General features: G+C 43.0%; 1 protein-coding gene across 2 annotated transcripts in view; it reads right to left on the minus strand.

Annotated features, from left to right (window-relative positions):
• Positions 1–214: 214 nt before the first annotated feature.
• rtf2 (replication termination factor 2) overlaps positions 215–19,753 on the minus strand; it is a 155,776-nt gene continuing 136,237 nt past the window's right edge. For both annotated transcript variants that reach the window (XM_043676979.1, XM_043676978.1), the window contains one exon: positions 215–811. In XM_043676979.1, the coding sequence (XP_043532914.1) occupies positions 720–811 (92 nt within the window). In that variant the 3' untranslated portion in view covers positions 215–719. The remainder of the gene's footprint in view (positions 812–19,753) is intronic.

A 19,753-nucleotide genomic window follows, 5' to 3' on the forward strand; every position in this document is an offset into this window, starting at 1 on the left:
TATCCGGTTGACATGGATGAGTTGGACCAAAGGGTCTGTTTCCCTGCTGTACATCTCTATGACTATCGACAAACTTGCAATTTTCTTCTGCTGCTCAGTTCTATTAGATATTTACAATCATCTCCAGGACAACTGAAGTAGCTGGCTAAAAGTGGTTTCTTGCTGAGTGACCAGTGCTTGTGGTAGAGTACAAAAAAAATGCTTAAAAAGAACATTTGGTGAACATTTTAATTTGCCAGAGTTAGAAATGTCATCAGATACTGAAAAAAAGTTACGAATTTGCAGGCTGAATCCCAGCCAACTAAACTGAAGTTGAGTAAGAAGTCATTGCCAGAAAGCACTTGCACCCATCAAGGTACATTAATATATGGATTCTACAGATTTTCAATCGCCAGAATAGTATGATACAAAGGCCAAGTTTTATCTTTTACAACGAGGAGATTAATAAAATGCTGCAAATAAAGTATTCAGCTGTAGAATTAACTTCAGCTGCATGTAATAACATGGCGAAGGCATCTATCTCATGATAATAAAGCTAATCCCATCAATTTAATATTAGGAAAGACAAGAATACTATTTAAGCATTGCTGGCCATCTCAGTAGTAGTAAGCTGTGTGTGTGATCCAATTGGGTTTTTCCTCCCTTAAGCGCTTAGCTGAGCTATGAGATGTGAAGATGGATTTGTAAGCCTTTGATTTCTCTCCAGTTTCAGTAAAAGATCATTTGGCGATGCCAGAAACAGGTTTACCAGGTTTCTCAGCTTTCCCACCTGTAGTGGATGTAGATGATGACGATGACGATAGTGCATTTGCTCGAAAGAAAAACAAAATCAAATCATTAGTCATTTGCCTTGCATGTCACAACAGTAGTTTGTTTTTATCCTCCCAACAATACAGACTGAGAACTAGTGTACGTTGTGATAAGATTGCACTGCTGGACTGATGTACTTAATTTTTACTGTAAATTTCTCCACAATATAGCCTGCATCTTTGAACTATTCAGATGTTTAAGTTTGAGCAAATCCCCCACACATCAAATCATGATTAGTTCTCAAATGATCACTGTTAAGCTGTAGAAACATAGAAGGAACAGCAGTAGGCTATTCAACCTCTAGAGCTTTCTTTGCCATTCGATATGGTGGCAGCTGATCATCAAGATCAATACTGTAAACCCCCCTCCCCAACATCCCTTGATTCCTTCAGCCACAAGAGCTACATCTACCTCCTTTTTGTAAAGACAACATTTTGGCACCAATTATTTTGTGGTTGTGAATTCCACAGGCTCACCATCCACTGGATGAAAAATTTCTCCTCACTTCAGTCCTAAAATGTTTACTCCTTAGCCTTAAACTATGATCCCTGGTTCTGAACTGCCCCACCACTGAGGTCATCCTTCCTGCATCTAACCTGTCTATTCATGTTATAGGTGTTTATGAGATTCCCTCATTCTTCTAAACACCAATGAACTCAATCTCTCCTCATATGTTAGTTCTGCCGTCCCAGGAATCAGTCTGGTAAATCTTCACTACACTCCCTCTATTGCAAGAGCATCCTTCCTCAGATCAATAGATCAAAACTGCTCACAATATTCCAAGTGGGCCTTACCAATACTCTATGTAACTGCAGCAAGATATCCGTGTTCCTGTCCTTGAATTCTCTCTTGACTGCCTGCTACACCTGTGCATTTACTTTCAGCAACTAGTGCACAAATACACTGAGCATTCCCCTCTCAATTTACAGCCAATCAAATAAAACGTTATCTCACATTTATCCATATTATACTGCATCAGCCATATATTGGCCCATTCACTCAGCCTGTCCAAACTATATTGCAACATCTCTGTATCCTCCTCGCAGCTCACCCATACACAGAAAGCAGGCTCTAATCTCATATCAAACTCAACAAAGGGCATTATCTTCTGAACATTCTGAACTAGTTTGACATCTATTGTTATTTCCTGAAAAACAGCAGAGAACAGTCAAAACTATTCTGTTCTAATGATGTGTTGGTCTCTCATTAAATACAAACATACAAAAACCATTAAAAAAAAACGCGAATGCTGGAAATCTCAAACAAGAATGGCAGCACGGTGGAACAGTGGTTAGCACTGCTGCCTCACAGCGCCAGAGACCCGGGTTCAATTCCCACCTCAGGCAACTGTCTGTGTGGGTTTCCTCCGGGTGCTCCGGTTTCCTCCCACAGTACAAAAATGTGCAGGTTAGGTGAATTGGCCATGCTAAATTGCCCGTAGTGTTAGGTGAAGGGGTAAATGTAGGGGAATGGGTCTGGGTGGGTTGCTCTTCGGAGGGTCGGTGTGGACTTGTTGGGCCGAAGGGCCTGTTTCTACACTGTAAGTAATCTAAATCTAATCTAATCTAACTATGAAAGAACAGAAATAGCTGAAGAAAGTCAGCAGGTCTGGCAACATCTGTGGACAGAAAGCAGAGAAAATGTTTTGGGTGCAGTGACTTTCCTTCAGAGCTTCATACAAAAACCATTCGAGACATTGAACACAAGAGTCAGGAGCAAGAATAGGCAATTCAACCCCTTGAGCCTGCTCTGCCATTTAATATGATCACAGGTGATTTCATCTCCTTTTTTGCCCACTTTATCCTTAATTTCTTAAATAATCCTTCAGCCCATTACTAATTAAAAATCAATCTTCTCCTTAAAACTACTCAACTTCCCAGCATCCACTGTACTGAAATAGTGAATTCCACAGATTCATGACCCTTTGACACAAGCAATTTCTCCACATCTGTTTTAAATCTGCTACCCCTTATGCTTAAACTATAACCCCTCAAAGTTTGTGAGAAGATTTGTAGCTCGGGTCTCGTTGTTGTGGTTCTGTTCGCCGAGCTGGGAACTTGTGTTGCAGACGTTTCGTCCCCTGTTTAGGTGACATCCTCAGTGCTTGGGAGCCTCCTCCGGCATTTGTAGTGGTTTGAATCTGCCGCTTCCGGTTGTCAGTTCCAGCTGTCCGTTGCAATGGTCGGTATATTGGGTCCAGGTCGATGTGCTTATTGATTGAATCTGTGGATCTTGGATCTGTGAATTCTCTAGGAATTCCCTGGCTGTTCTCTGTTTGGCTTGTCCTATAATAGTAGTGGAGAAAGTGAGGTCTGCAGATGCTGGAGATCAGAGCTGAAAATGTGTTGCTGGAAAAGCGCAGCAGGTCAGGCAGCATCCAGGGAACAGGAGAATCGACGTTTTGGGCATAAGCCCTCCTTCAGGAATGCATTCCTGAAGGAGGGCTTATGCCCGAAACGTCGATTCTCCTGTTCCCTGGATGCTGCCTGACCTGCTGCGCTTTTCCAGCAACACATTTTCACCTATAATAGTAGTGCTGTCCCAGTCGAATTCATGTTGCTTGTTGTCTGAGTGTGTGGCTACTAAGGATAGCTGGTCGTGTCGTTTCGTGGCTAGTTGGTGTTCATGAATGCGGATCGTTAGCTGTCTTCCTGTTTGTCCTATATAGTGTTTTGTACAGTCCTTGCATGGGATTTTGTACACTACATTGGTTTTGCTCATGCTGGGTATCGGGTCCTTCGTTCTGGTGAGCTGTTGTCTGACAGTGGCTGTTGGTTTGTGTGCTGTTATGAGTCCTAGTGGTCGCAGTAGTCTGGCTGTCAGTTCTGAAATGCTCTTGATGTATGGTAGTGTGGCTAGTCCTTTGGGTTGCGGCATGTCCTTGTTCCGTTGTGTTTCCCTTAGGCATTTCCCAGAGATGGAACAGACAACAGGACGGTGAACCTATCAACAAAGACAGCATACTCAAACTACTGGACCTGTGCCTCACAACACACTTCACATTCAACAACCAAATATATGAACAAATCAACGGCACACCCATGGGCTCACCCATCTCTGGACTCATAGCAGAAGCGATAATGCAAAGATTAGAACAAACAGTCTTACCGCAAATTCAACCCAAACTCTGGGTCAGATATGTGGATGACACCTTTGTAATCATTAAAAACACGGAAATAGAGAACATACACCGGATCATCAACGCCACACTCACAGGAATCCGATTCACTCGAGAGGAAGAAAAGGACAACCAACTCCCATTCCTAGACGTGATGGTACAGATAACACCAAACGGAGAATTCACCACAAAGGTATACAGGAAAGCCACTCACACAGACCAAGTCCTGAACTACGAAAGCAACCACCCCAACACACACAAAAGAAGTTGCATCAAGACACTATTCAAAAGAGCCACAACACACTGCAGCACACCAGAACTGCACAAAGAGGAAGAAGAACACCTATACAATGTATTCGCCAAAAACAGATACCCGCGCAATTTCATCAACAGATGCCTAAGGGAAAGACAACGGAACGAGGACATGCCGCAACCCAAAGGACTAGCCACACTACCATACATCAAGAGCATTTCCAAACTGACAGCGACCACTAGGACTCATAACAGCACACAAACCAACAGCCACTCTCAGACAATTCACGAGAACGAAGGACCCGATACCCAGCATGAGCAAAACCAATGTAGTGTACAAAATCCCATGCAAGGACTGTACAAAACACTACATAGGACAAACATGAAGACAGCTAACGATCCGCATCCATGAACACCAACTAGCCACGAAACGACACTACCAACTATCCTTAGTAGCCACATACAGATGACAAGCAACATGAATTCGACTGGGACAACATTACTATTATAGGACAAGCCAAACAGAGAACAGCCAGGGAATTCCTAGAGGCATGGCACTCATCCACAGATTCAATCAATAAGCACATCGACCTGGACCCAATATACTGACCACTGCAATGGACAGCTGGAACTGACAACCGGAAGCGGCAGATTCAAACCACTATAAATGCCGGAGGAAAGATCACAGAAGTGCTTCACAGGAGGCTCCCAAGCACTGAGGGTGTCACCTAGACAGGGGACGAAACGTCTGCAACACAAATTCCCAGCTCGGCGAACAGAACCACTATAACCCCTCATTCTAGATTGCCCTATCAAACATCCTTTCTGTATTTACTTTGTCAATCTCCTTTAGCGTCTTACAAATTTGATGGACTGAATGTATCTAAATGGTACATGATTTCATGTGCTGAACACTTGTCCACTGAAAACAGCCAGAACTATTAGATAGGTATCAGTGGATGAAGAACTATATTTCCAGTAGAGGGACTGGTTAGGAACCACAGTTTGGATCAACTTACAGGTTTAACTAATGAGGGACATGAATTCGCAGTTGTTGCCAGGTATGTTGGAGCTAACATTGACAAAGTACCAAAAGGCTGGCACAGCTGTTCCGTGGTTAGCACTGCTACCTCAAAGCGCCAGGGACCTGGATTCGATTCCAGCCTCGGGCGACTGTCTGTGCGGAGTTTGCATATTCTCCCAGTGTCTGTGTGGGTTTTCTCCGGATGCTCTGAGTTTCCTCCCACCATCCAAAGATGTGCACGTTAAGTGAACTGGCCATACTGAATTGTCCATAGTGCTCAGGAATGTACAGGTAGGTTAGCAATGGGAAATGCAAAAGTACAGGGATAGGGTTGGGGGTTGGGTGTGGGTGGGATGCTCTTTAGAGGGTTGATATGGACTTTATGGGCTAAATGGCCTGCTTCCACACTGTATGATTCTTCTGCCATCTCCCTGTAACCCTTGACCAAGAACCTATCTATCTCAGTCAGAATAACTTGGCCTCCACAGCCTTCTGCAGCAATGGGTTTCAGAGATTAACCACTCTCTGGCTGAAGAAATTCCTCATCTCAGTTTTAAGGGGTGATCCCTTCATTCTGAGGTTATGCTAGTCTTTTCTACCAGCAGAAACATCTCTCTCCACTCTGTCCAGGCCTCTAAGTTTCAATCAGAACACCCCCTCACCCTTCTAAACTCCAGCAAGTACAGATCCAGATTCTTCAAACATTCCTCAATGACAAGCCCTTCATTCTCTGGGAACATTCTTGTAAACCTCCGCTAGACCCTCTCCAACACCAGCACATCCTTCCTTAGATTCGGGGCCTAAAACTGCTCACAATATTCTAAAAATGATCTGATCAGACCCTTTATACAGACTCATATATACTGTATTCCAGCCCTCTTGAAATGAAATCATTGCATTTGCCTTCCAAAATGCCACCTGAACCTGCATGTTAATCTTAAGAGAATCCTGAAGTAGGACTCCCCTTTGTGCTCCAGATTTCCAAAGCCTTTCCCCATTTAGAAAATAATCTGCACCTCTATTCTTTCTACCAAAGAGCATAGGCCTTATATTTTGCAACATTGGATTCCACCTGCCATTTCTTTGTCCATTCCCCTAGCCAGTCCAAGTCCTGCATTCTCCCCACTTCCTCAACACCACCAGTCCCTCAACCCATCTTTGTGTCATGTGCAAGTTTATGCCCTCAGCTATTCAGATTTTCAATGTATAATGTAAGTAGTTGCGACCCAACACTGACCCCTGCAGAACTCCACTAGTCACTGGCTGCCATCCTGAAAACACCCCTTTATCCCCACTCTCTGCTTTCTACCAGTCAGCCAATCCTCTATCCATGAGTACATTTCCCCTAACACCATGGGCTCTTATTAAGCAGCCTCCAGTGCAGTACCTTGTCAAAGGCCTTCTGGAAATTCAAATAGATTACATTCGCACACTAGCACTTCTTTGCCTAACTTCCTCGTTACCACCTCAAACAAATCTATTTGTCAGGCATGAACTCCCCTTGATGAGGTCATGCTGACTCAAACCTATTTTACTACGCACTTCCAAGTATTCCACAATCTCATCCTTAATCATGGACTTTCTGCCTCCCTCCCTTCTCAAACAGGGGTTTTGGGGCAGCAGATACGTGAGAACACCACCACGTTCAAGATCTCCTCAAAACCACACACCATGCTCTCTTGGAAATCAGGGTAAAATTTCAGAATGTCACATGCTAGTGAGGCGAGGAACAGGGACAGAGTGCAGCTAAGTATGTGGCTAAAGGGCTGGTGTAGGACGGAGGGCTTCAGATACTCCGATCATTGGGGTACCTTCTGGGGAAGGTGGGACCTGTACATGAAGGATGGGTTGCACTTAAACTTGAGGGGCACCAATATCCTGGGCAGGAAATTTGCTAGAGCATTTCAGGAGGGTTTAAACTAGTTTGGCAGAGGGATAGGAACCAGAGCTACAAATCAGAGAGAGGGTAGTTGTTGAACAGGCAGAAATAGAATCCAAAGAGTCTGTTAAGAAGGATACACAGTTGATAGGGCAAAGGGATGGGTTAAAGTGGGTCAGTTTCAATGCAAGGAGTGTGAGGAATAAGAGCGATGAACTCAGAGCATGGATCAGTACTTGGAACTTGATATTGTGGCCATAACAGAGACATGGATTTCACAGGGGCAGGAATGGTTGCTGGATGTTCTAGGGTTTACATCTTTTAAAAAGAACGGGGTGGCAGGGGAGGGGTGGGGTGTAAAAGAGGAGGGGGAGTAGCATTGTTAACTAGTGAGTGCATTACAGCTGCAGAAAAGGAGGTTGTAGAGGAGGGTTTGTCCACTGAGTCAGTATGGGTGCAAGTTAGTAACAGAAAGGAGCTGTTTGGGTACACTTTATTGGGTGTTTTCTATAGACCCCCCAACAGCAGCCGAGAAATGGATGAACAGACTGGACAGCAGATCTTGGAAAGGTGCAGATATAACAGTTGTTGTTATGGGCGACTTCAAATTACCCAATGTTGATTGGAACCTCCTTAGTGTAGATGGTCTGGATGGAGCCAATTTTGTCAGATGTGTCCAGGAAGGATTCCTGACTCAATATGCAGATAGGCTGACTCGGGGGAGGCCATACTGGATTTGGTGCTAGGCAACAAGCCAGGCCAGGTGTCAGATTTCTCGGTGGGAGAGCAATTCAGTGATTGACCACAACTGCATCACCTTTACATTGCCATGGAGTGGGATAGGAATAGACAGGATGGGAAGGTATTTAATAACAAGTTATACTGTTATTAGACAGGAGCTGTAGAGTATAACAGACCCTTATCCTATCCTATCCATGCCCCTTATGATTTTATAAACCTTTATAAGGTCACTCAACAGCCTTCAACGCTCCAGGGAAAACAGGGACAACTTGTCCATGCCAACCAGATATCCTAACTTAATCTAATGCCACTTGCCAGCATTTGGTCCATATCCTTCTAAACCCTTCCTATTCATATACCCATCCAAATGCGTTTTAAATGTTGTAACTGTACCAGGCTCCTCTGGCAGCTCATTCCATATAAGCACCACCATCTATGTGAAAAAGTTGCCCCATTGGTCCCTTTTAAATCTTTCCCTTCTCACCCTAAACCTATGCCCTTTAGTTCTGGACTACCCGACCCCAGGGAAAAGACCTTGTCGATTTATCCTATCCATGCCCCTTATGATTTTATAAACCTCTATAAGGTCACCCAACAGCCTTCAACGCTCCAGGGAAAACAGCCCCAGCCTATTCAATCTCTCCCAATGGATCAAATCCTCCAACCCTGGCAACTTCCTTGTAAATCTTTTCTGAACCCTTCCAAGTTTCACAACATCCTTCCAATAGGAAGGAGACCAGAACTGTACACAATATTCCAAAAGTGGCCTAACCAATGTCCTGTACAGCCGCAACATGACCTCCCAACTCCTGTACTCAATACTCTGACCAATAAAGGAAAGCATACCAAATGCCTTCTTCACTATCCTATCTACCTGCGACTCTACTTTCAACTCTTTTACTCAATGCTTTGACCAATGAAGGTTGCGAGTGTTGGATAACTTTGTCCCACTGAGACAGGCAAGGAATGGTAAGGTGAAGGAGCTTTGGATGACAAGACAAGAGGAGCTTCTCGTCAAGAGGAAAAAGGAAGCTTACTTACGGTTGAGGAAGCATGAAGCTGGTACAGCCTTAAAGGATTACAGGGTAGCTAGGAAAGAACTCAAAAATGGACTGAGGAGAGCAAGGAGGGGGCATGAAAAAGCCTCAGTGGGAAAGGTTAGGAAAAACCCAAAGACATTCTACACTTACATGAGGAATAAGAGAATGATCAGAGAGAGAGTAGGGTCTATTAGGGATAGTGGAGTCTGAGGTGGTAAGGATGGCCCTAAATGAGTTTTTTGTTTCAGTACTCACTAGAGAGAGGGACCTTGTTGACAGAACATCATGGATCAGGTTAGCATACTTGAACAGATTGATATTAAGAAATGTGCTGGAATTTCCTTGAAACATCAAGATATATAGGTCCCCAGGGCTAGACCAGACAGATCCAAGATTACTATGGGAAGCTAAGAAATGAGATTGTTGCGACTCTGGCGATGATCTTTGCATCCTCCCTCTCCACGGGAGTAGTACCGGATAATTGGAGGGAGGAGAATGTTGTTCCTCTGTTCAAGAGGGCAATAGGAATATCCCTGGGAATTACAGACCAGTCAATCGTATGTCTGTGGTAAGCAAGGGACTGGAAAGGACTCAGAGATAGAATTTATGACTATTTGGAAGAACAGAGTTTGACTAAAGATAAAAATCACACAACACCAGGTTATAGTCCAACAGGTTTAATTGGAAGCACACTAGCTTTCGGAGCGACGCTCCTTCATCAGGTGATAGTCTGACTATAACCTGGTGTTGTGAGATTTTTAACTTTGTACACCCCAGTCCAACACCGGCATCTCCAAATCATGACTAAAGATAGTTAGCATGGCTTTGTGAGGGAGCCTTGAGTTCTTTGAAGATGTAACAAGTTGATGAAGGCCGAGCAATGGATGTGTTGTATATGGATTTCAGTAAGGCATTTGATAAGGTTCCCCTGGTAGGCTCATTCAGAAAGTTAGGAGGATTCAGGGAAATCTGGCTGGATACAGAACTGGCTGTCCGAATGACGACAGCAAGTGGTAATGGATGGAAAGTATTTCGTCTGGAGGTCGGTGACCAGTGGCGTCCCACACGGCTCTATTCTTGGGCTTCTGCTCTTTGTAGTTTTTATAAATGACTTGGATGAAGAAGTGGATGGGTGAGTTCGTAAATTTGCTGATGACACAAAGGTCGGTGGTGTTATAGATACTATTGAGGGTAGTTGTAGGCTACAACAAGACATGACAGGATACGGAGCTGAGCTGAGAAGTGGCAGATGGAGTTCATCCTGGACAAATGTGAAGTGATTCATTTTGGAAAGTCAAATTTGAATGCTGAATACGGGGTTGAAGACAGGATTCTTGGCAGGGTGGGGAAACAGCGGGAACTTGAGATCTATGCATATAGATCCCTCAAAGCTGCCACCCAAGTTGATAGGGTTGTTAAGGTGGCGTATGATGTGTTGAGGTTTTGCTGCAGCTCTATAAAACCCTGGTTAGGCCATACTTGAAATATTGCGTCTAGTTCTGATTGCTTTATTATAGGAAGGATGTAGATGCTTTAGGGACAGTGCAGAGAAGATTTACCAGGATGCTGCCTGGATTGGAGGGCTTGTCTTATGAAGAGAGGTTGAGTGAACTAGGGCTTCTCACACTGGAGAGGAGGAGGAGAGGTGGCTTGATAGAGGTGAACAAGGTAATGGGGGCATAGAGAGTAGATAGCCAGAAGCTTTTCCCCAGAGTAAAAATGGCTGTCACGAGGGATCATAATTTTAAGGTGATTGGAGGATGGTATAGAGGAGATGTCAAAGGTCATTTCTTTATGCAGAGAATAGTGGGTGCATGGGATATATTGCCAGCAGTGGTAGCAAAGTCAGAGACATTTGGGACATTTAAGTGACTGCTGGGCAAACACATGGACGGCAATAAATTGAGAGGTTAATCTCAGATTAAAATAAATGCTCAGCACAACATCATGGGCCAAAGGACCTGTACTGTGCTGACTCTTCTATGTTCATTCCTAGCTGAAAATGTGTTGCTGGAAAAGCGCAGCAGGTCAGGCAGCATCCAAGGAGCAGGAGAATCGACATTTCAGGCATGAGCCCTTCTTCAGGAATGAGGAAAGTGTGCCAAGCAGGCTAAGATAAAAGGTAGGGAGGAGGGACTTGGGGGAGGGGCGTTGGAAATGCAATAGATGGAAGGAGGTTAAGGTGAGGGTGATAGGCCGGAGTGGGGGTGGGGGCGGAGAGGTCAGGAAGAAGATTGCAGGTTAGGAAGGTGATGACCTGTTGCACTTTTCCAGCAACACATTTTCAGCTCTGATCTCCAGCATCTGCAGTCCTCACTTTCTCCTATGTTCATTCCTATTGGTCGCTTACCTCACACCAACTGCAACCAGTTCAGGACTCAGTAGCAAACAGTCTGCTCTGCACTAAATCCCATTCCCATAGTTCTGCCAACCCTGCTGACTGACATGATACTTTCTATCCACCACTGTTACTAAATTTAACACTTACCAAACTGCTATTTTTGCTACTAAGCATTCAGTTCACCTCTCATAAACCCTTCATCATACTTTGGTGTATTTTTTAAAAAAATTTCTTTAATCTATATTTTCATTCTCCTTCCTGCAATGAGCTTTGGGATCTTCCAAATATATAAAAAGTGCTGAGTGAATACAAGCCATTCAGGCAATACAATCTTTGACCAACTTCAGCTTGAAGAGTAAAAAAGTGAGATTTGTTTTTGCTACATGGAAACTACTCCAGGTAAAAACATTAGGCTGTATTGAGTGGCATCCAAAAGCAAATACAGCTAACCAAACAAATGTGCCTGGCTCAAACAAAAACAGTCAACACTTTTGTCTACGATTAAAATGCACACAGATTTTCTTTTCTCAAATTAATGCAAACATTAGCCAGAAACTACAACCCAATAATTTTAGCACAAGTCACCAGCAAAGTATTTGGAAGGCATTGAGTCATCTTATGGGTGAACATTTGTGACTTTTTTTGAAGAGGCAGTAAGGACCCACAATTTTTAAAAGATATGCCTATGTGAACACATAAACACCATCAATCCCTACTGTGATCCTCTTCATTATTTTTATCACTTTTGGTTTGGAACTGCAAGCTGGAGTTAGAGTTAAAGGTGACTTTTGACATTGTTTTAAAAAAAGGCAAAAACCAAACAAATTAGTATTTATTTATGGAACCTGCCCCAAAAAAAAAGAACAAATAAATATTTATTGTTGTGGTTCTGTTCGCCGAGCTGGAAATTTTTGTTGCAAACGTTTCGTCCCCTGTCTAAGTGACATCCTCAGTGCTTGGGAGCCTCCTGTGAAGCGCTTCACAGGAGGCTCCCAAGCACTGAGGATGTCACCTAGACAGGGGACGAAACGCTTGCAACAAAAATTTCCAGCTCGGCGAACAGAACCACAACAACGAGCACCTGAGCTACAAATCTTCTCCCAAATTTGAAAATAAATATTTATTTATTGGCCCTGCCCTGGAAGTTAAAGGTTGATTATTGTTCAAAGAACACTGTAGACTCCAGAGCTCTGTTGTGGCCCAAGGCTGGCAAATGTTTGCACACTAAAAAGGGGCCATCACTGGGATGCTGATGCTGACTAAGAAGAAATTCCAATGTTAAACTGGTTTGAACAGGGTTATTAGACAGACTGTGGCTGTGAACGCTGCTGTAAGATGTTTAGGTTCCTCTCCAGTTGTTTTGTTTTTATTTTCAAAACAAAATCAAAATTGGACTTTTCACTTCCTTCATATTTATCTCGAGAATGATGATGAACAAGAAAAAGCTATCTTTAATGCTTCTCCCTACATCCTAACCTGACAGCCTTGATATATACGTAAAGGTTCTCAGCATTTCCTGAGCACTTCACAAATACACAGATAGATATGCAAACATTTCACCCCATTGATGCACTCTGTGTTGCAATTCAGACAATTCCATTCCTATGGAATGCAGAGTGGAATTTAAATTTTGCACCATCGCTTCCAATTTCAAAACAAGATTCAAAACAAAATTAATTGCAAGCTATTTAATATTATAAGAGATTTAAAATTTGTTTCAAATTGGAGATTTAAACCTAAGTCACTGCTAACCTAAAACCAAGTTCTGGAAAAGATCACTGTACTCAAAAGTTAACTCTGCTTTTTGTCCACAGATACTGCCAAACCTCTCAAGTTTCTCTCGCAATTCTCCAGCAGTTTTTGTTTCACTACATTTATGTTGTGATCACACTGATTAAACTGCAAGGCAGAGTCTGCAATTTTACGCAGCGTCTCCACAGTTGAGAATGCTCAGCACTTCAGTAACTGGAACAGAGTCTCAGAAACACAGCACAGCTATTGCAAAACTCTGTTCACAATTTTAACGGCTCATTTCCATTTTCACTGACGTTTATGTAAAAACTTCATAGATTAGTGGACAGTCAGCCTAACCCAGCTGCATGTTAAATTTCAGAATGAGATAATGCAACTTCACTGTGCAGGGTGGCTGGATGTGTCAGTACATTCCATTCCATCATTTTCATAGTTTGCATAACCTGATCTGCACATTGCCAGCAAGAGCTGTTTAGACTTGTCACTGACAGCTCTTTGACTATACAGCAAGAATGCTAGTTTCCCACATTGTTGTACTGCCTCCAATGCAAGAGCATCAGGTTACTTCAAAGGTTAGCCTATGGTGGAAAGGACACCAATAAACCAAATAATTAGCAAATGAGGAGCACAGGCTTACACTAGATTACAATTATGAGGTTAGTGTGCAGAAGGATCCAACGTGAGAATTTTGTTACATTTTTACAGGGAAGAAAACACATTAAGTGGAAAATAAATCAACATAAGAAAACACTTTATCAAAAACAAATATCCAAGAAGCATGTAAACAATCAGAATCAGGGGTGGCATGGTGGCTCAGTGGTTAGCACTGCTGCCTCACAGCACCAGGGTCCCAGGTTCAACAATTCTAGCCTCGGGCAACTGTCTGTGTGGAGTTTGGAGTTTCCACATTCTCCCTGTGTCTGCGCGGGTTTTCTCCGGGTACTCCGGTTTCCTCCCACAGTCCAAAGATATGCAGGTTAGGTGGATTGGCCATGCTAAATTGCCCATAGTGTTAGGTGCATTAGTCAGAGGGAGACAGTTCTGGGTGTGTTACTCTTCGGAGGGTTGGTGTGGACTTGTTCGGCTGAAGGGCCTGTTTCCACACTGTAGGGAATCTAATCTGATGATATGATTATTTCTGGGTGTGTTTGGTGGTGGAGGGTTGAAAGTGAATATTGACAAAACTAACATGATTAATATTTCAAAAACAAGAATAAGCATTCATATTTGTAGAATGAAGATAATTAGTGCAAAAATTCAAGTATAGAGGAAGGTAATACTTTAGCAATAAAATTAACTAGAAGTGAAAGGATAATATTTTCTAAGAGACTAGAAAGCTGAATGAACAATTCCAAAAGTGACTTGTAAAGAGCTTGATTGAAATTTTCTTTTGTATGGATGCCAGACTCGGACCTGACTAAAGGAGGACATCAGCATGTTAGTAACCATGAAGTACTGGTTTGGAAAAGAATGGAATGGATCAGCTAGATGAAAAATATAAATGAGACAATGGATAAACAAGTAGTTTACTGAATGTAATTAGGAAAAGGCAGAGAAAGTGGTTCGGGCACATTTTTAGAGGAAACGATTTTAACAGAAGTGTGAAAGGGAAGATTTTAAGAAAAAAGAGGGAGAAGAGAAGTTTAATGCTGAATGGCTTGAAAACTGAAGGAAACTACTGGCAAATATAACATGCATAGAAACAAGGAACAAGGGTAAGCCACTGGCCTTTTGCGTCTATTCTGCCATTCAATAAGATCATGACTGATCGCACATTCTTGCATACCCCTGATAATCTTTCAACCACTTGGTAATCATGAATCTATCTCTACCTTAAAAATAAGATTGTGCATCCACAGCCTTAGGACGGCAGCAACGGAGGACACTCCAGCCGGAACTCGCCTGCTCTTGTTTTTCTTTCTCTTCTCTTTTTCTTCCTCGAAGTGTTTCTTCTTTCTTCTTTGTCTTCTACTCTTCCTTTTCTTCCCTTTGACTCCCAGCCTTTGACAATAATTCCCAGCCTCTGGTGAGGAGGGCTGATCCCCGGCCTGACGTAGCAGCCTCCTGGCGCAGCACAGCATCCTCCCGGCCTCCCGCAGTGGCCTCTCGGCATTGGCGTGGCAACCTCTCAAAATGGCTTCCCAGTGTGGTGTGGTGACTTCTCAACCTCATGCAGCAGCGTCTCGACATTGGCATAGTCACCTCTCGACCTTGTTCATCAGCCTCTGGCATGGCGTGGCATCCTCCTGGCCTCCCAGCATGACATGACATCCTTCCAGCCTCCCACAGCGTCCTCCCGGCATGGTGTGGCGTCCTCCCAGCATCCTGCAGTAGCCTCCTGGCACAGGTGGCATTCTCCCAGCATGAGCATGAGAATCACCTGACCTGGTGTTGCAGCCTCTCTGCTTGGCGACCTCCTGACCTAGTGCAGTGGTTTCCTCCAGTCGGGGCCTCAAGGTGTAGCAGGGTGACTCCTGACCTGGCACAGTGGCCTCTTGATGCGGGGTGTCATTGGCGCATTGGGAGCCAGGGTCCGGTGCAGACTGGAAGCTAAGTGCCAGCATGGTCTGCTGTACTGAATTTTTTTCTGTAATGCTGGACATTTCATTTCTGTAACAAAACTTGTAACAAAAGAAGCCTAGGTACTTTTGTACAGAGCGCTGTAATTGGCAATATATAAACTTTTCACAACACTGAGTATACGTAACAATAAAAGCTATGCTATTCCATTTTGAGGAAGGGAATTTCCAATATTCGTAACCTTCTGAAAGAAAAAAATGCTACCTTAATCTCTTAAATAGTGACTACTTATCTTTAAATTATGATCCCTTGTTCTAGACTCTCCCACAAGAGGAAACACCCTTTCAACATCCACCCAGTCAAATCCTCACAAATCTTATATTTTTCAATTAAATCACCTCTGACTCTTCTAAACACCACAGAATACAGGCTCAGCTTGTCTAGCCTGTCCTTATAAGGTAATCCACCCATTCCAGGTGTTAGCATAACAAACCTTCACTGAGCTGCTTCCAATTCATTAAAATCCTTCTGTAAGTAATGGTCATCAGTCCTGTGCACAATATTGTAGATACAGTCTCTCAAATGCCCTGTCAAATGGAAGCATAAACTCCCTAGTCCTGCATTCAATTTCCCTAGCATTAAACCACTGCATTCTAATAATTCTTCTGATTACTTCCTGTATGTTCATATTCATCTTCTGTGATTTATGCACTAGGATTTTGCTGCATCTCAGAGCTCTTCAACCTCTCATGGTTTAAATACGTGATTTTTCCCTTCTGCTAAAACAGACAATTTCACACTTTCCCACATTGTACTGCTTTTACCAGATCTATGTTTACTCACCTGACCTACTTTTATTCCTTTGAAAGCTCTTTACGTCTTCGGCACAATTTAAATTCTTTCCTATCTTTTGTGTCATCAGCAAATTTAACTACCATAGTTACAGTCCCTTCATCCAAATCATTTGTTTAACTTGTAAAGAGTGCCAGAGGATGTAGTGGAGGCTGGTACAATTGCAACATTTCAGAGGCATTTGGATGGGTATATGAATAGGAAGGGTTTGGAGGGATATGGGCCGGGTGCTAGCAGGTGGGACTAGATTGGGTTCGGATATCTGGTCTGCATGGACGGGTTGGACCGAAGGGTCTGTTTCCATGCTGTACATCTCTATGACTCTAACAATCCTGTGAAACAGCACTCAACACACCCTGTTAACCTGAAAAAGACCCATTTACTTGTACCCTCTGCTCCTTGTTGGCCAGCCAATCTTCTGTTTTTTATATTCTGTCCAAGCTTCCGACCTATTTTTGCAAAATGACATGCCTTTTCTTTGAGCCTGATACTATCTTTGACTTTTTTTTAGTACACCACAATGGTAGGCCTTTCCCTTAGAATTTTTCTTATTTGGTGTAATGTATCTACAATGTACCCCTTAAATGTTAGCCACTATATCTCTATTGACCTTAATCTAATTTGCCAGTTCATTTTCATTGGTTGTGATTTCATGCCCTCATAATTGCACTTATTTAAATTTAAAATAGGAATCTTGGACCCACACTTCTCCACCTTAAACTTTATATAAAATTCAAAAATATTATGATCATTGCTACCAAGAGGTGCTTTTGCTATGAGGTCAGGAATTAATCCTATCTTGTTGGTCAACACCAGGTCTTGCATAGCCTGCTCTCATGTTGGTGCCATTACATACAGATCTAAGAAAATGTCCCATAAAATTCAATAAATTGCTTCTTTTGACTTTTTTTCCCATCTGATTTCTCCAGTCTATGGATTAAAATCCCCGACAATAATTATTCATCATTATTTCTTCCTTGATATTCTGTTCTACCATGGGGTTACTATGAGGAGGTCCAATTCCCCAAAGTGACCTCTTGCCTTTATCCTCATCTCTACCCAGACTGCTTCTTTATTCTAGCTTCCTGAATAAAGGTCATCCCTCTCTATTATGCTAATATTATCTTTAATTAACAGAACCACACCTCCAATCTTTTCTAGCTTCCTGTCTTACCTTTCATTATTTAGGCCCATTTCTAGGTTATTCTGCAGCCACATTGGTTATAGTCACCAGATTGTAATTATTTCTCTCAATTTGTACTACCAGCTCATTTGTTTTGTTCTGAATGCTATTATGTCTTAAATTCAAATACAGTGCCTCACGTTTTGCCCTTTTATTATTTTTATAACCTCTCATCTGCTGATTTGCTCTTAAATTTACATTCTGTCCATCCTGTCATTGTCTGTTTATTATTTTATAATGTTTATATTATAATTTTTATGTTTATATTAATTCCTTCCTCTGTTGCAATTTCCCTATTTTTTGATTCACCACAGCATTGCAAAATAGGATCCTGGCCCTCCATATTTAATTTAAAAACAGTTATACTTTCCTATTTCACAAAGACACCGGTCCCAGTATGATTCAGTTATAGACTGCCCCAGTAGTAGAGATCCCACTTGCGCAGTACTGGTGCCAGTATCCCATGAACCAGAACTCACATCTCCCACACCAGTCTTTCAGCAATACATTCATCTTGGTTTACCCTTTGCCAATTTGCACACAGATCAGAGTTTGTGCTTAATTTGGTGCCTAGCTTCTCATATGGCTGTGCAAAACCTCTTTATTAGTTCTATTTTTGTCACTGGTGCTGACATAGACTATGACAATTGGATCCTCTCCCTCCCACTGCAAGCTTTCCTCTAATCCAAAATAGATATCCTGACATCAGGCAGACAGCACAGCTTCTGTGCTACTGAGAACAGTTTCAACTCCCCTGCATCTGTTGTCCCCCACTACCACCACATTCCGTCTGGATGGCTTCCTGTATTTGATTTGATTTATTGTAGTCACATGTATCTAAGTACAGTGAAAGGCTTTGTTTTGTGAGCAATACTGGTAGATCATAGCAAACAAGGACATACAGATCATAAGTTGGTGATGCCGATACAGATCATAGGATGCTTGGACAGAGCGAGGAATAAAAGATTATGGCTGCACAGGAGGCACGCAAAAATCAACATTAGCAAAATCAACATTATTTGAAGTTTGAGAGGTCCATTCAGCTGTCTAATTATGGCAGGGAAGAAGCTGCTCTTGAATCAGCTGGAGCATGTGTTCAAGTTTCTGTATCTTCTGCCTGACGGAAAAGGTTGGAAGACAATATTAACAGGGTGGAAGGGGTCTTTCCGTGGCAACAAGTAGTCCCATGGCATCACCGTCATTTCACTCATCCATCTCACAGTCCCCACTCTCACTCAAACAAGCTGAACATCAAACATGTTTGACAATTGCTTAGGCTGACGCTCCTATCCTTTGGGTGCTCTTACCTGCCTTACCTACCTTACCTACTCACCACTGCCCATATGAGAAGAAACTATCGAGTGACTGCCTCCAGGTACAAGGAATCCAGGTAAACTCCCTGCTCCCTGATGCATCACAGTTTCTGTAGTTCAGCCTACAGTTCAAACTTTAAAAACTTACCACAGAGATGCTTGGCCGGAATCACGATGGCGTCTTTGAGCTCAAACATACTGCAGTTTTGACACACTGCCATTTTTAATGAGACAATTAAATATTTAGTTATGTTATTTATACATTGTTGCCTTTTATGCAGTATACTAACTTTACCATCAATGTGTTTATAGGGTTAAACATGAGAATACTGTAGATTTTAACCAATTAATAAATACAGAACTTTCATCAATCATTGGCTGTGACAGGTCTTGATCTGATGTTTGGTTTAATTGTCCTGCCCTCAATTCCTCCCCTTCCTGACTTATAGACTTTTGATGTCACTCTTGTTTCTTACTTGATAAGAACTAACTGCAGCACACTCTTCCCAGTCTGCTTCCCTGTGACACCGACTGCAGGACCCTCTTCCCAGTCTGCTTCCCTGTGACATCGACTGCAGGATCCTCTTCCCAGTCTGCTTCCCTGCGACACCGACTGCAGGACCCTCTTCCCAGTCTGCTTCCCTGTGACACGACTGCAGGACCCTCTTCCCAGTCTGCTTCCCTGTGACACGACTGCAGGACCCTCTTCCCAGTCTGCTTCCCTGTGACACGACTGCAGGACCCTCTTCCCAGTCTGCTTCCCTGTGACACGACTGCAGGACCCTCTTCCCAGTCTGCTTCCCTGTGACACGACTGCAGGACCCTCTTCCCAGTCTGCTTCCCTGTGACACGACTGCAGGACCCTCTTCCCAGTCTGCTTCCCTGTGACACGACTGCAGGACCCTCTTCCCAGTCTGCTTCCCTGTGA

The sequence above is a fragment of the Chiloscyllium plagiosum genome, chromosome 35, assembly GCF_004010195.1.
Source record: "Chiloscyllium plagiosum isolate BGI_BamShark_2017 chromosome 35, ASM401019v2, whole genome shotgun sequence".
Taxonomy (NCBI): domain Eukaryota; kingdom Metazoa; phylum Chordata; class Chondrichthyes; order Orectolobiformes; family Hemiscylliidae; genus Chiloscyllium; species Chiloscyllium plagiosum.